This window comes from Mobula birostris, chromosome 14 (assembly GCF_030028105.1).
Source record: "Mobula birostris isolate sMobBir1 chromosome 14, sMobBir1.hap1, whole genome shotgun sequence".
Classification (NCBI taxonomy): domain Eukaryota; kingdom Metazoa; phylum Chordata; class Chondrichthyes; order Myliobatiformes; family Myliobatidae; genus Mobula; species Mobula birostris.
Window position 1 is genome coordinate 59,275,082 of NC_092383.1, and position 16,503 is coordinate 59,291,584.

General features: G+C 41.6%; 1 protein-coding gene across 8 annotated transcripts in view; it reads right to left on the minus strand.

The window, feature by feature from the left end:
* Positions 1 to 16,503, minus strand: part of LOC140209923 (neuron navigator 1-like) — a 672,220-nt gene that overhangs the window by 315,425 nt on the left and 340,292 nt on the right. For all 8 annotated transcript variants that reach the window (XM_072278589.1, XM_072278590.1, XM_072278591.1 and 5 more), the window contains one exon: positions 8,803 to 9,189. In XM_072278589.1, the coding sequence (XP_072134690.1) occupies positions 8,803 to 9,189 (387 nt within the window). The remainder of the gene's footprint in view (positions 1 to 8,802; positions 9,190 to 16,503) is intronic.

Sequence of the window (16,503 nt, forward strand, 5' to 3'; positions counted from 1 at the left end):
TTGTATAAGTCATCTATTAAATATAATAGATAAACATTATGTTTGCACTTTTCTGTCATGAGAAATGGAAAAGTGAATAGACTGTTAGTGCAGAGCACCCCTGTGGCCATTCCTCTCAATAATAAGTATACCGCTTTGGATATTATTGTTGGGATGACTTTCCAGGGGAATGCCACAGAGACTGGGTTACTAGCGCTGAACATAGGTCAATAGTGCAGAAGGGAAAGAGGGAGAAGAGGGGAGCGGTAGTGATAGGGGATTGAATAGTCCGGGGAACAGACAGGAGATTCTGTGGACATGAACGGGACACCCGGATGGTATGTTGCCTCCCAGGTGCCAGGGTCAGGGACATCTTGGATAATATCCACAACATTTTGGAGATGGACGGAGAGCAGCCAGATGTCTTGGTACATGTTGGCACCAATAGCATACAAGGAAAAAGCTGCAAAGTGAATTTAGAGAGCTAGGTAGAAAGTTGAGAAGCAAGACCTCCAGGGTAGTAACTTCCAGATTGTTAACTATGGCATGCACCAGTGAGGGTAGAAACCAGATGATCTGGCAAATTAATGAGTGGCTGAGAAGCTGGTGCAGGGGGTAGGGCTTCAGGTTCTTTGATCATTGGGATCTCTTCTGGCAGAGGTATGACCTGTTCAAAAGTGACGGGTTACACCTGAACCCAAGGGGGAAAAGTATTCCCGCGGGCAGTTTTGTTAGAGCTGTTAGGGAGGGTTTAAACTAAAACCAGAGGGGCTCAGAATAGGACGGATGGTAAAAAAGCAAAGGCAGTGTGCAGTCAGACTGTCAGGAAGGGCAGGCAGATGATAGGATATAACTGCAGCTAGCAGGGTAAGTATCAGTGCGTTAGGGATGCAGAATCAAAAAAGGTAGCAAATACAGTACTCAAAGTGTTATATCTCAATGCACGGAGTATACGAAATAAGGTGGATGATCTTGCTGCACATTACAGATTGTCAGGTAAGATGTTGTTACCATCACTGAATCGTGGCTGAAGGATGGTTGTAGTTGGGAGCTGAATGTCCAAGGTTGCATGTTGTATCAGGACAGGAAGGTTGGCAGAGGGGTGGTGTGGCTCTGCTGGTAAAGAATGGCATCCAATCACTAGAAAGGTGTGATAGAGGATTGGAAGATGTTGAATACTTATGGGTTGAGTTAAGAAACTACAAGGGTAAAAGGACCCTGATGGCAGTTATATTCAGGTCTCCCAACAGTAGCTAGGATGTGGACCACAGATTACAACAGGAAATAATAAAGGCATGTCAAAAGGGCAATGTTATAATAGTCATGGCAGATTTCAACATGCAAGTCAATTATGAAAATCAGGTTGGAACTAGATCTCAAGCGTGTGAGTTTGTTGAATGCATACGAAATAGCTTTTTAGAGCAGTTTGTCCTTCAGCCTACTGGGATCAGCTATACTGGATAGGGTGTTATGTAGTGAACTGGAGGTGATTTGGGAGCTTAAGGCAAAAGAACCCTATGGAGAGAATGATCACAATATGATTCAGTTCAATTTCAAATTTGATAAGAAGAAAGTAAAGACTGACGTAGCAGTATTTCAGTAGAGTAAAGGAACTTACAGTGGTATGAGAGAGGAGCTGGCCAAAGTAAATTGCAAGGAGCTACTCGCAGGGATGACAGCAGAGCAGTAATAGTGTGAGTTTCTGGGAAAAATGAACAAGGTGCAGGATAGATGTGTTCCAAAAACAAAGAAATACTCACACGGTAAAATAGCACAACCGTGGCTGTCTAAGGAAGTCAAAGTTAATGTAAAAGCAAAAGAGAGGGCATGCAACAACACAAAAATTATTGCGAAGACAGAGGATTAGGAAGCTTTTAAAACCCTACAGAGAGCAACTAAAAGAATCATTAGGAGGGAACAGATGAAATATGAAAACAGGCTAGCGAACAATATATAAGTGGATAGTAAAAGCTTTTTAAGTATGTAAAAAAAAAGACAGGTGAGAGAGGATATAGGACCGCTAGAAAACGAGGCCGGAGAAATAATAATGGGGGCCAAGGGGATGAGTATTTTGCACCAGTCATCAATGTGGAAGACACGAGCAGTGTGCCAGATGTTGAAGGGTGTAAGGGAAGAAAAGTGAGTGCAGTTATTATTCCAAGGGAGAAGGTGCTCAAAAAGCTAAAAGAACTAAGGTTACATAAGTCACCCAAACCAGATGAACTGCACCCTAGGGTTCTGAAAGAGGTAGCAGTAGAGATTATGGAGGTATTAGTAATGATCTTTCAAAAATCATTGGACCCTGACATGGTGCCAGAGGACCGGAACTCTGTAAATGTCACTCCACTCTTTAAGATAGGAGGAAGGCAGCAGAAAGGAAATTACAGACCAATTAGCCTGACCTCAGTGGTTGTGAATTGAGTCAATGGTTAAGGATGAGGTTATGGTGTACTTGGTGACACAGGACAAGAAAGGACAAAGTCAGCATGATTCCTTTAAGGCAGGGGTCCCCAACTATTTTTGAACCATGGACCAGTTTAGTATTGACAATATTCTTGCGGACCAGCGGACAGGGGGTGGGGGGGTGTTCAAGTTCAACAGCGTGTGACAGGGAAAGAGGAAAGGTGCAGCTGACTCATATCGTTTCATATCGCCAAACCATATCGTTTCCTCGTGGCCCGGTAGCACATGCTTTGCAGCCTGGTGGTTGAAGACCACTGCCTTAAGGGAAATTCTTGCCTGACGAATCTGTTGGAATTCTTCAAGGAGATTACACATAGGATAGATAAAGGGGTTGCAGTGGATATTGTATATTTGGACTTTCAGAAGGTGTTTGACAAGGTGCCACACGAGGCTTCTTACCAAGTTAAGAGCCCATGATCTTACAGTAAAGTTACTAACATGGTTGGTAACATAGCTGATTGGTAGGAGGCAGCGAGTGGGAATAAAAAGATCCTTTTTTGGTTGGCTACCAGTGACTAGTGGTGTTCTGCAGGGATCGGTGTTGGGACCGCTTCTTTTTATGCTGTATATAAATGACTTAAACGATGGAATAGATGGCTTTGTTGCCAAGTTTGCACATGATACAAAGATTGGTGGAGGGACAGATAGTGCTGAAGAAACAGGTAGGATGCAGAAGAACTTAGACAGATTGGGTGAAAGGGCAAGTAAGTGGCAAATGAAATACAATGCCTGGTCACGCATTTTGGTAGTGGAAATAAATGTGCAGACTATTTTCTAAACAGGGAGAAAATCCAAAAATCTAAGATGCAAAAGGATTTGGGAGTCCTTCTGCCGAACATGCTAAAGGTTAACTTGCAGGTACAGTCGGTTGTGAGGAAGCAAATGCAATATTAGCATTCATTTGAAGAAGTCTAGAATACAAGAGCAGGGATATGATGCTGATGCATTTATAAGGCACTGGTGGGGCCTCACCTTGAGTACTGTGAACAGTTTTGGGCTCCTCATCTAAGAAAAGATGAGCTGGCAGAGGAGGGATGATTCCAGGAATGAAATGATTATTATAAGAGGAACATTTGATAGCTTTGGGTCTGTACTCACTGGAATTTGGAAAGATGAGGGGGGGATCTCATTGAAACCTTTTGAATGTTGAAAGGCCAAGACAGAGTAGATGTGAAAAGGATGTTTCCCATGGTGGGGGAATCTAGGACAAGAGGACACAGCCTCAGGATAGAGGGGTGACCATTTAAAACAGATATGGAGAAATTTCTTTAGCCACAGGGTGGTGAATTTGTGGAAGTTATTGCCACAGGTAACTGGGGAGGTCAGGTCATTGGGTATATTCAAGGCAGAGCTTGATAGGTTCTTGATTGGATGCAGCATCAAAGCTTATGGGGAGTGGGGCTAAGGAGGGGAAGAAAGGATCAACCATGATTAAATGGCAGAGCAGACTCAATGGCCCAAATGGCCTAATTCTGCTTCTATGTCTTATGGTCTAAGTAACTCACAAGTTTTGCAAATGTATTCAAATGCCAACTATTGAGCAGATCTGTGGTTTTGTCTCAATCACCACACAAGGTTTGAATCCCATTTTGGCCATTACCAGTTAAGAAGCCCCCCGTCTCAAGTAGTTTATTGGTTATAGGCACTTTTGAACTATCATGTATATACAAATATTTAATAATTTACTGACCAAATGATTAGTTGAAGCTTATGAGCAACATAGCTTAAATCAATCAGACAGCATTCTAATTTGTACTTTAAAATATATGACTGATTAAATAATCCCTAAAGTAAATTAAAACTGTGTTAAGAAACAGGACTAGCACATTCAAATGTAGTCAATCTAGTACAAATTAAATTAAGAACACCAAAGTCACTGATGATGGGATGCCCCACATTTCAGTGGCATGACAGCAAATAGGTAACATGTAAAAATATGATTGCTTCAGTATCCAGAAAATGGTCAGTCTAAATTGTCCAATATATCCCCTTAGCCAAAAAAAAACATCTGATGAAATGTTCTGTTACAGGAGAATTTTCTGCCCATCAGCTCCTTATCCCAAAATTATTCCCTAAATTAAATTCCAGATTGAAAACACTCTCTATATCATATTGCTGAACAAAAAACTATTAACGGGAACAGTTTAACTAGGCATTGTGTTACTTATGTCATTCCAGATTTATTTTGGAACTGAAATAGATGTTAATTAATGGAAGAAATATGGAGAAATAATTGACCCAGAGGATTTAGGTTTATTTTTAAACTTATCAAAACTGACACTCGTGACATCACAATGGTATTGCTTCAAGCTACAGTCTCACACCCTTGTCTCGGTCACACTCCCAGGCATAATAACCCCCCTCCCCTGATCCATATCTCCACACCTCCTCAGTTCCTTTTCTTTAACCCTGTTGAATTTCTCATCTTACCTGTAAATTTAAAGTGAAACATTCCCAGAGCAAATCAGGGGCATCCTTTGGTACTGCGGATCAACACCGAGGAAATGATATTAATAAAGGAAGAAATAAATGACTCTTTAGTGAATAATATCACATTAGAAGAATAATCCAAAGACTAAACATCAGTGACTATTGCAAGCTCTGGATGGCGCCCCCATCCAGAACCATTCACTGAATCTTCCACCAATAAACAGTAGTAGCAATATCTACCATTTACAAGATACACCACAGCTGCTCACCAAATCTCCTTCGACAGCACCCTCCAAACCCACAAACACTACCAGGGAGAAGGGCAAGGGCAGCAGAAGCATGGCAGTGTCACCATCCAAAAGTTGCTCTCCAAGCCACACAACCATACCGTCTTGGAAATCTATTGTCATTCCTTTACTGGGTCAAGATCTGGGGACTCACACCCTAATAACACTGTGGGTATGATACTCACATCTCTCAAGGGCTGTAGTGGTTGAAGAAGGCAGCTCACCCCCACCTTCTTATGGATGGCCAACTAAATGCTGGCTCAGCCAGCAAAGCCCACATGCCTTAGATGGATAAAAATAAACAATGAAACACATTTATTCCTTTTTTAGTGATTCTACAATTAACCTGTTAATATATGTGCGATTACCACATTGATATCATTTCTTGCCACCTTTCAAGAATAGTTCACTGAAGTTATTTCTTCAGTACACCTACGTGTAATATCTTCCGGAAATCATACTGTCGCATTCACAACAGGTCTATTTGCCTCGAGATTACTGAGCAGCATTTCAAAGGTTCAAAGATTCATTTATTATCAAAGTATTCAACTCTGAAATTCTTCTTCTTCAGGTAGCCATGAAACGAAGGAAGAAAATATTTGTTACTAATTTGGTTTGACGTATTGAATTAAGCAGTGTAAACATTTCAATAAAGCTTATTTTCTAAATAAAGATCAATTCTGTGTTTATTTAAGGCTCTCATGATACACATTGCGACTGCACCACTCAGTTATGTCACAGGACACTGGATCAAGATGGCTCCCTCCAGATAGTACCCTTCCAAACCATGTGAACATTGTGGCAGATTGAAGGAAAGGGATTACCCTCAGGGAAGGAGAAAAGAGCAAAACAACATGAGGCTAAATCAACTTCTGTCTCTCCTATAAATCTTCTAACAGCTGCCCTTCTATGACCTGGCTCCCCTGTGATTTAAAAACATCTGGCACAGCAGGGGAATAGAGAAGGCTTCATTTTAAAGGGAGGGGAAGAAGATAAGAGCTTAAATTTCAATTACTGAATATAATCAAGCTGCCAATTCTGATCTTCCTGCATATTAACACCTGTCTGGGGCAAAAGTTTAGAAATGGATTTTTTCTGCCGCCTTCTAGTTAACTTTGTCCATTGACACAAATTATTTTTAGAGAATAAAATAGAATATTAAATTGATCAATCCAACTAGCGAGCCTGAATGCATATACAAGCAAAAAGAGAATTGTTGTTATTTGTGTTGGTAAGACAATGATGCAATAGATCCAAAACAATGATCAGAATCAGAATCTTTTATTATTGCCAAGTATGTGGACACATACAGGGAATTTGATGCCGGTTTCCTTGAGCTCTCGCTGTACAGAATCAAAAAGCAAACAAAACAATAGTGCAAATAATCCTGAACTATATACAATGAGGTCTACCTGTGTATGTACAGGTGGACTTGGTTTATAATAGACTAAAATTCAAGTGTTCATAAGACTGATGGCATACGGAAAGAAACTGTTCTTGTACCTATTTGTCCTGGCATACAGTGATCTAAAGCGCCTACCAGAAGGAAGGAGTTGGAACAGGTGATGTCCAGGGTGTGATGGGTCCACAATGATGCTGCTTGCTCGCTTCCTTATTTTTCTTTTCCTAAGTCATCATCTTGTTGGATGAGCATGTTCACTGGTTACACTCCACGGATGGATTCTTCTTGAGGTCCAGTGGCAGAGTTGTGCCTTGTGATAATTATCTTAGAACAGGCATGAAGACCCTATAAGAACTGACAGTCCCCAGTCCTTAGTATGGAATTTGGCCACCCACATCATTCCCCTGCATTGCTCAAGGCTATGCTGCCAACAAGGAAAATTTACTCAACTTTCTGAGCACATGGATAACTAGTACAAACCTCTGACACTTTAACACTGTAATAAAAATGTGTACATAATTACTGTGTACTTTCATTTGTTACATAGCTAAACATCCTTTCTAAGTTTGGAGGGAGATAGTTCTACTATATCTTGCAAAGGCTGAAAAGATTTCAAATGAGCAAATAAAATAAAATTTATCTAGACTAGCAAGAAGCAGGAAGCATTATCTGGTGAAAACAAGAACAAGATGATGTAGTTTTAGGCCAGACATGATAAAATGAAGCAAGAAGCTTCACAGAATACAAATATCACTGCCCTTGACTAATTGTTTCTGAACTCAACAAGCAGTTAGAGAGTCAACAATGTTTTTGGGTCTGGAGTCACAAACGGGTCTGACTGGATAAAGAGACAGATATCCTTCCTTGAAGAACAGCAAGGACCCAGATGGAAGTTACATCAATCCGTCAGTTTTATGATTACTCTTATTAAGATTAGCAGTTGAGAAGAAACTCAAATTTAATCAATTACCTAAATCTGCATTTTCCAACAGCCAAGTTGAAGCATTTGGTTACCACACAGTAACTTAACACCACTTTGCCTCTACAGCCAGCCAGTGGTGTATTGGCATCTGCACCCAACTTCAAGATCAGTGGTCTGGGATTTGAATCCGTATGCTTTCTTTAACACTTTCCATCCATGCTGGGTTGAGTGTCGAGCTAGCAACTCAGTCTCGTAAAAGAAAACAGACAAAAATGCTAAAGGAACGTCAAGGTTGCCGCCTGATGTGCCACAAGGCGCGGAACAACAGCTTTGCCTCTAAACCTTTTGGGAATGGTTGGTCAATTGGGCATAAAGGGCACTTGAATGAAGACACAGAACAGAGTTTATCTCAGGCAGAAGCAAATGATAAATGAATAGTTAAATACTTCTACTTGATAGAACATTGTAACAATTTAAATTCAATGATTAAAATATCACCACCAATACTGTAATTGGTTTAGGCCATTAGTTCTTCTTTATCTAGCAGTACTCTCAATTTTAATTCAACAACACCGTATAAGCCTGAAATTCAAGTGCACCCCGACAGCGTGCACTAGATGTGGTGGAACAGGATGCCAGTGATCACAGGCTCTCCACTAAAAGTCAACTTGCCCTTCAACTGGCGTGCTTGGTGCTCATACCCCCAGTTTGCTGCAAGGAGTGTTGCAAAGGGACATCATCACCATATCAAGCCCTGAAGCAATTTCCACTCAGAGTCACAAACATGACTTCTACCAGTAAGTGCACAGTTGAGCTAGCAGAATGACACAGAACAACCCAGAAATGGATATTATCACATTTCTGTCTGGAACAAAAAGATCTGTTTCCAGTCACAACATGTTAAAAAGAATAGTGAAAAGCAAATGAATTTCAACATAGTTGTTTAGTTAAAAGTACAAATCAGCAAATTAAATATTCTTGATTCTAAACTGATCACACTGCCTATGTTGGATTCTGAAAAGTTGGAAGTTAACTAGTTCTCTCTCTACAAACACTATCTGACTTACTGAGTATTTCAGCATCCATGGTATTTCTATTTCTTTTTTGCAGTGAGCCAATCACTGCTCGACACTGAGCAATTCAAACATGACTTCTAAAATTAGGACCCAAATGGCACACACATCACTTTCATGCAATTTAGCAATCAGTATAATTTTAACATGTGGTAAGCATTTACTAAAAATAATGCAGAAAGAATCTGAAAAACAGTTTAAAGTTGATCCCATTTGGGAAGCTACAAGAATGAAATTCCAACTTACCCAGTTGTAATGTCGTCATCATTCATCGTCTTCCCCAGCAGGTCACTGTCACTCATATAGCCAGACATGTCTGCACTGATGGACTTCAGGTCCACATCATCAGCATCCAGAGAATCCAAGTCTAAGCGAGAGATGTTACATGACTTACTGGAGCTCCGCATGGGCATGGTGTGTGAGTAATGGGAGGAGTCTCCGCGAACGAACCAGCCAGAATTCCCTCCAGGCTGGCAGCCACTGCCCACAGAAGGTGCATCTCCTGCCTGGAGACGGGGGCTCGCCTGACCATAGCGCCAGGACAACGGTGAAGACCGGTTGGAAGAACTTGTGCCGCGGCTCCTGGAATTTACCTCAGCAGTCAGGTCACTGTCAAAGGCTGAATCTAAAGAACTGCAAGGAAAGAAAAGAAAGTGAGGAATGAAGGAAGGTGCAGTGCCAAGAAACGCTAACACTCACTGGGAGCAGAAACAGAGAGAGCCTCGTTAAGGCTTCCAGCTGTGGTTTATGCACTAACATGTCAGCCATGTGATGTGTTTTATTAGCTGGAGTTATTTGATATGACAAAATAGAGAAGTTTCCACACATGAAGAAAACAAAACAATCTAACCACAGCTGCCTACTTTCTACAAAACAAATGTCAACCATTGACGAGTAAAACATTACCGATGTAGATAATGGAGTGAAGTGTGATATAAGAGACCCCCTGTAAATGGAAAATCTTTCACCTACTTGTCCAATATTAATTGAGGACTCCACAGGGTTAGGCTCCCTAGAAGATTTGTTGGACTGTTCCCTATTTTTTCCTCAAAATATTGAGCATAGCAAAATTTTAATTTCAATTTGACATGATTATAGTTAAGTGTAGTGTTAAGAAATGTTAGCACTAATTTTACTTATATTTAAAAGCTGGAATGCCATGAACTGTTTATTCAAATAATGTGATATGAAGCCATCATCAGATAACACAGTAAGATAACGGATATGATAATGGATTACAAATATGAAGATCCCAGCAGTAATCTTGAGTGCTGATTGTCATCACTCTGTGCGTTTGGTGGTAATCAGGTCTTTAGCTTCAGTGATTTTACTTTTACCATTAACGGTATTTCAAGCCAATTCGCTGAAATTCTGCATAACTTCCCACCCTTATTCCTGAAAATGAGCCTTTTAAGAATGTTCTTCAATTTTAAATTCATTAGATTAAAAGAATCAAAGTAGTCATTTCCACAAAACTTAAGGGTCCTTAATACCGTCAACCTGCACTGTGGTAAAGATGTACTGTTCTAAAAAAAACACATAATTAATGTGCTCCTATGAGAACATTAACTAGAGAAAATACTATTGGAATAATGACGACACTGATTATTTAGATAGAGGACTGAGAAATTAAATCAGATAGCATTTTCTTTCAAGAACTATGTGAATGGAAGTTAATTTAACCTGGAGTATATCATGTTTGAGGCTATTTCCAGGTCAAACCATTACAGTCAGTAGATGAGGCCAATTTATTTCCCTTTTGAGTCACCTTTGCAATCCTGACATGATCTGTACACTCCTGCTGCTCTTCTTAACATTACTCCCAATGTAACCCTGCATTTGGAGTACTGCAAAGGAAATCAGAACACATTGTTCTAGGCTCCTATGGGTGGTCACTCCCAAGGAACCAATCTTTAAAAAAACAGCTTGAAACAGGGAAGCCACCTAGTAAGTTAAATGCTCTCCTACAGTACTGTGCAAAGTCTTAGGCACATACATATAGCTACAGTGCCTAAACTTTAGCACAATGCTATCATAATTTCATATATTGCACTGTACTACTGTTGCAAAAAAACAAATTTTATGACATAGGTGAGTGATGATAAATCTGATTCTGAATAGGGTGTCCAATGTGGACTGAGATTGGGAAAGTAGCAGGGAGAGGGGAATCATGCTTTGGAAAATGTGGAGAACCAGAGTGACGTTCTACAATGATAAATAAACCAATTGTTTGGAATCAAATGGCCTTGACTGGTGTCTCAGAGCTGGGTGTGTCTGTACCCACACCACCCCCTTGCCCTTGGCACTCCGCACTCCTTCTCTGCCTCTTGTCCCACACCACTCCCGCGGTGCTCCACCCTTGCCGTTCCCGACAGCCTTTGCTCCTGCCAACTTTACAAGCTCACTCTCTGCTCCACGTTGACATATACAGTACTGTGCAAAAGTCAATCATCTCGTATTCTCCTTCAGTATGCTCCACAGGACAGCAACATATCTTCTCCTTTGTTGTCACTATCCCCCCATGTTTACATGCCTGCCTTTGATTCCATTCTTTCCCCTCAACACTCAACTTCATCATCTGACCACATTCCAAAACATCACACACAATCTCCCTGAACTCCTCCCCAAAATGCCAACCTTGGACTTCGTGATTCCTGCTCCAAATTCCAAGTGCAATCTCTCTGATTCCCCCCTTCTAAAGTTCCCAGATTCCCCAAACCACCCTCCAAAACAGTAAGCCCAGATTCCATGATCTCTTTGTAGAATACCAAGCCTGGCCTCCCCAATCTCTTTATGAAACACCAAGCCCAGACTCCATAACTCATTCTCTAAAATACCATGCTGAGATTTCACAGCTCCTTTCCTAAAGGACGACCATATTCACCACAATTCCTTTATCAAAATGTATACTCTTACCTCCTTATCCTAGATCCCCAATCACAATATCTTCAGGACAGGCCTTCTGGGTCTCAGCATGCCATCTTTCCTAATCCCAACCCTCAAAACCAAACGTGACATCCCTAATCTCCACTTTGCAAAATATGACAATCTCCATGTTCCCAGTTTATCTACCCATATGATGGACTCTGAAGGCTCTTCCTCTCATCTTAGGTGATCTGTCATATCAATCAATCAATGCCTGCCACCTGACAAAATGAACTTCTGAAACACTTTCTGGTCAGCAGCTTAGAACTATCTCCCTGATGCATGGCTTACGCCCTTCTTCTGAAAACTGAGATACGCAGCTTCTCTCGGCAAATTTATGCAATGTTTTAAACTCATCAATAGCATGGAGTGCCACAAATGAGCAAGGACATTTCTAACCTTCAAATAAACAGAAGACCCCTATTGCACTGGAGCACTTTTTAAATTCTGCCTGACCATTCAGTTCAAGCTTGTCATGCACAGCTATTGCTGCAACACTTCCAATGCTATATCAATTGGTGGTCAAGGTGTTATAGTATCCTGAGAGGCAAGTTAGATCAGTCCCCACACTAAAGCAATTGATTAACTGCTTCTTTTGTTTATCACTGAACTAAGTAGTACCATGATTCATCCTTATGCCCTGATGCAGTTTCTTCATTGTCTGCAGACTGCCGGGGGTGGGCCATAACAGGAATGTATATGGCCAGTCCTATGCATGGCCTTGCCTCCTCCCCACCCTTTGGTTCAATGGCTATGTATGATAACGAGACCTTGTCTTTCTCACTGACAGAGTGTACACTTCCTGTAGATCCTTAGATTCCTCTGCATTACCTGGATCTCTCACTCTCTCCCAATGACACAATTCTAACTTTAATTAACTTTCAGTACATACTTACAGTGATGACATCAATCTTCAGATGCCTTCTACATGCCTGGAAAGTCTTATATAATAAAAACAAAGTAATACTTTGAGTTGGGTCACTAGTATGGAAGCCACAATGTCAAGAGAGTTCAAGGTCTTGATGCATTTGGGACCTTCTCAAGTACAAACCAACTTAGTATAAAGCTGATGTCGAAAAGTAGAAATAAATCTTCAGGAAACTAATGTGACTTTGAGACGTCCTCATAAAGATTGTCCAAAGCCAGGTAAATGCAGGGAGCCAAAATGGATTTACAAGACGGTGAACAACTCCATTAGTCCTGGTCATTTGACCCCATTCAGCACTACCTGAACTACCAGGAGTCCATCAACAGGAAGGCAGAAACTTTCTGCTTGGACAATGAAGAGTGCAGCAGATTGACAGGAGTGCCATTCAGAAGGTAGGTAAATGGATTCCTAATCCAAAGCCTTACGATCTGACAGTGAAACCCTGCAAAAATGACCCTGCTGGTAGTCATTGAACGATATGCCTAATCCAATTCAGACCTTAAGGTACTGCCTTTTAAAACTGTCTGAAGGAAAAATCTAGCTTCCCAGTGAAACATTGCAAAATTAAGCTGGCTCAGTGGTTACCAAAATACTAGATTCAGTGCATGTCTTATATTACACAGAATTTTGACTTGGTTTAGCCTCACATTCCTAAAAGTATTCTAGTGATCTTCTTAGCTCCTCTCTTCCCAAAGCAAAGACAGTTGGTCATGAAATACAGAACAGCTGACTGTAGAGTTGACATTGGTCAGCAACAAATACCATTCAAATAGTTTAGCAGTCTGTTCAATTCACCACTAAAAATGAGTATGCTCGGCCCAACCCCTTGACCATAGCGGCACAGACACATACCAAACCCGATCTAAATAAGATTGCACTGGTTGGAGTGAAGGGCTTCATCTCAGCCATCATCCTTAATTTCTTTTTGTTACCAACTTCAGAACGTATTTCATTCTACCATTTTGCCAACTGCTATCAAACATCCAAAGCATTCACCTCTTCCCTATCCCATTGTTGCTTCCCTGTTCTCAAACCCTTCATTTTCTCTCCTGTTATTGTCCTTTTAGCATTACTTCCTTTTGCACAAAACATACCATTCCATTGTTTTGTGCTTGTTGCTGTGTTTACTGCTGAGACCAGAGCAGCACATGACACTCTAGGTGTGGTCTCATTGCACATTTTCTGAAGACTGGGTCATCAGTAAACGATAAACTAATTCAGCAGTATCACCAAACTCTTTTGCAGCTGTTGCTTTGCACTACAACATTTACAGCCAGAGAAGCCTCCACTTTCTTTTGTGTGATATACTGGTATTTGGTGTATGGAGATCACAAGGCAATCACGGTGACAGTGGCCAGCATACAACACAGGGCTGACATCGCCCAAGTGAAATTTAACCATGATCGACAGCTGCTTTGCACATGGCTGCACTTTCTAACCACAAAATTAAGGCTACTTCCTTAAAAGTGCTCACCTCCACCTAGGCTGTTCTGGACAGCCTGAGAAGGCCAATGTTATCTTCTCATCCTCAAGCTCCACTCCATGCCTATGTCATCACTCCCCTCAATAGTTGACCTATGCCTAACAATTCTGTCTCCAGTGCACTTGACACTTTATTTCCCCAATATCCTCTATGAACTACTTACTCTACACTCTGATGACATCTTCACTCTGCACTCTGTCCCCTCAGCACCTGTCTGCACGATCGTCTTCCCAGCTACACAGACCACTCCAATTCACAGTAAACTCTCTCCCCATTCCCAGAATGTTCCCTACTCCCTCTATCTTTTCCCATACTCTCCACACATGCTGAAACACTAATGATTTCCCACCCAGTGTTCAAGCTTCAACCTCCAACCTCCTGATCATCTCAGCCAATCATCTCCCCACACTGCGCCACACTTAATTCCCTACCAATCACTTCTCAGCAGTGGAAGAAAGGGTTTAACATCAAGTTGCATGCACAAGGCCTGTTGTACAACAGTCAACTCTTTGTGTTTGCATCAAACCAGGGCCAGCACATACAGCACTTGCCGAAATGAATGCAAATCAGGTTTATCATCACTGATACTACTGTTGTGAAATTTCTCCTTCTGTAGCAGCAGTACAGGATAAGTAAGAAAGAAAAATGTTTCAAAAATAAATACTGCAAAAGAAGAATAATGGACTAATCAGAAATCTGATGGTGGAGGAAATGAAATTGTTCCTAAAACATTGAGTGTAGTTCTTTTGGCTCTTTACCTCCAACCCGATGGTATTAACAAAAAGAGGGCAAGTCCTGGATGGTGAAGGTTCCCAATGATCAGTGACATCTTCTTGAGGCAGTGCCTCTTGAAGTTATCTGTGATGGCGGGGAGGTTTGTGCCTGTGATAGAATTGACTGATTTTATAGCCCTCTGCAACCTCTTTAGATCCAATGCATTGGAGTCTCCATAGCAGGCTGTGATGCAACCAGTCCGAATGCTCTCCACTGTACAAATGTAGAAATTTGCAAGTGTCTGGTGATATACCACATCTCCTCCAACTCCAACTTACCAGGCCAACTGGTAGGCCTTCTTCACAATTGCATCAATGTGTTGGACCCAACACAGATCCTTCGAGATGTTGATGCTCAGGAGTTTGAAGATGTTCACCCTTTCCACTGGTGAACATTCAATGAGGACCTGTGGGTTTCCCTGACATCCCCTTCAATCAATCAATTCTCGGATCTTTCTGGCATTGAGTGTGAGGTTGTGGTGACAGCACTCAATCAGTTGATCTATCTCACTCCTGTACACCTTCCTGTTGCCATCTGAGATCCAGCTGTTATTGATAATTTGTATATGGCATTTAAACTGTTACTAGTTACACAGTCATGAGTGTTGAGAGAGTAGAGCAGTGGGCTAAGCAAACATTCTTGAATTGTGTTGACTGTCAGTGGGGTGAAGTGTTATTATCAACCTGCACTGACTGGTCTCTCAATGAGGAAGTCAAGGGTACAGTTGCAGAGAGAGGTACAAAGGTCCAGATTTAGAAACTTGATGAGTGATACCAAAGAGAAGATGATATTGAATGCCAAACTCTAAATGATAAAAGAGCAGCCTGCAACTTTTTTTCTGTTGTCTAAGCGCTCCGAGGCTAAGCGGAGAGCTATTGAGATTGCGTCCATTGTAGAACTGCTGTGGCAGTAGGTGAATTGATGGGGCCAGGCAGGACCTTGTTCAGACCGGTGTTAATTCTAGCCATAACCAACCTATTAAAGCACTTCATCATGGTAGATGTGAGTGCTGCCAGGTGATAGCCATTGAGGCAGCTCACCCTGCTTTTCTTGGGCACTGGTATATTTGCTGCCCTTTTGAAGAAGGTGGGAAACCCAGACCACAGTATTGAGAGGTTGAATACTCTGGCCAGCTGCCTGACACAGGTTTTCAGTGCCCTGCCAGATATACCATGGGGGCCTAATGCCTTATGTGGGTTCACCTTCATGAAGAATGTTCTGACAATGCCCTCCAAGACAGGGAGAAGAGGGTTGGGAATTCACACAGGTTTAGTGTTGATCTCTCTTTCAAAATGTGAGTAAAAGGCATTGAGCTTATCAGGGAGTGATTAATCACAGCCATTATCCTGTTAGGTTTCACTTTATAGGAAGTAATAGCATGCAAAGCCTGCCACACCTGCATCTGATTGCCTCTCCAACTTCATACAGAATTGACCTTTCGCTCTCGCTGTGGAATTCCTGGACTTCTTGATAGGCTCTGGATCACAGGTCTTGAATGCCACAGATCTAGACCTCAGCCAACTGCAAATATGGTTCATGCCCGGCTTCTGGTTTTGAAAAACTCGGTATGATCTCAAAGGCACACACTCAACCACGTAAATCTTGATGAAATCGGTGATGAACCCCTGAATATAGTCCAGTCCACTGATTCAATGCAGTCCTGAAAACACTTTTCTGCCTCCCTTGACCATAGTGGTCCTCTCTACTGTTGCTGAGGTCCTCAGTCTCTGTCTGTATGTCAAGAGTAAAGTACAGCCCGGGGAGCAGCCTTGCTAATGTGAGGGACACAGGAAGGCATTGTAAGTGTCCTTAATGGACGTGTAACAGTAATCGAATG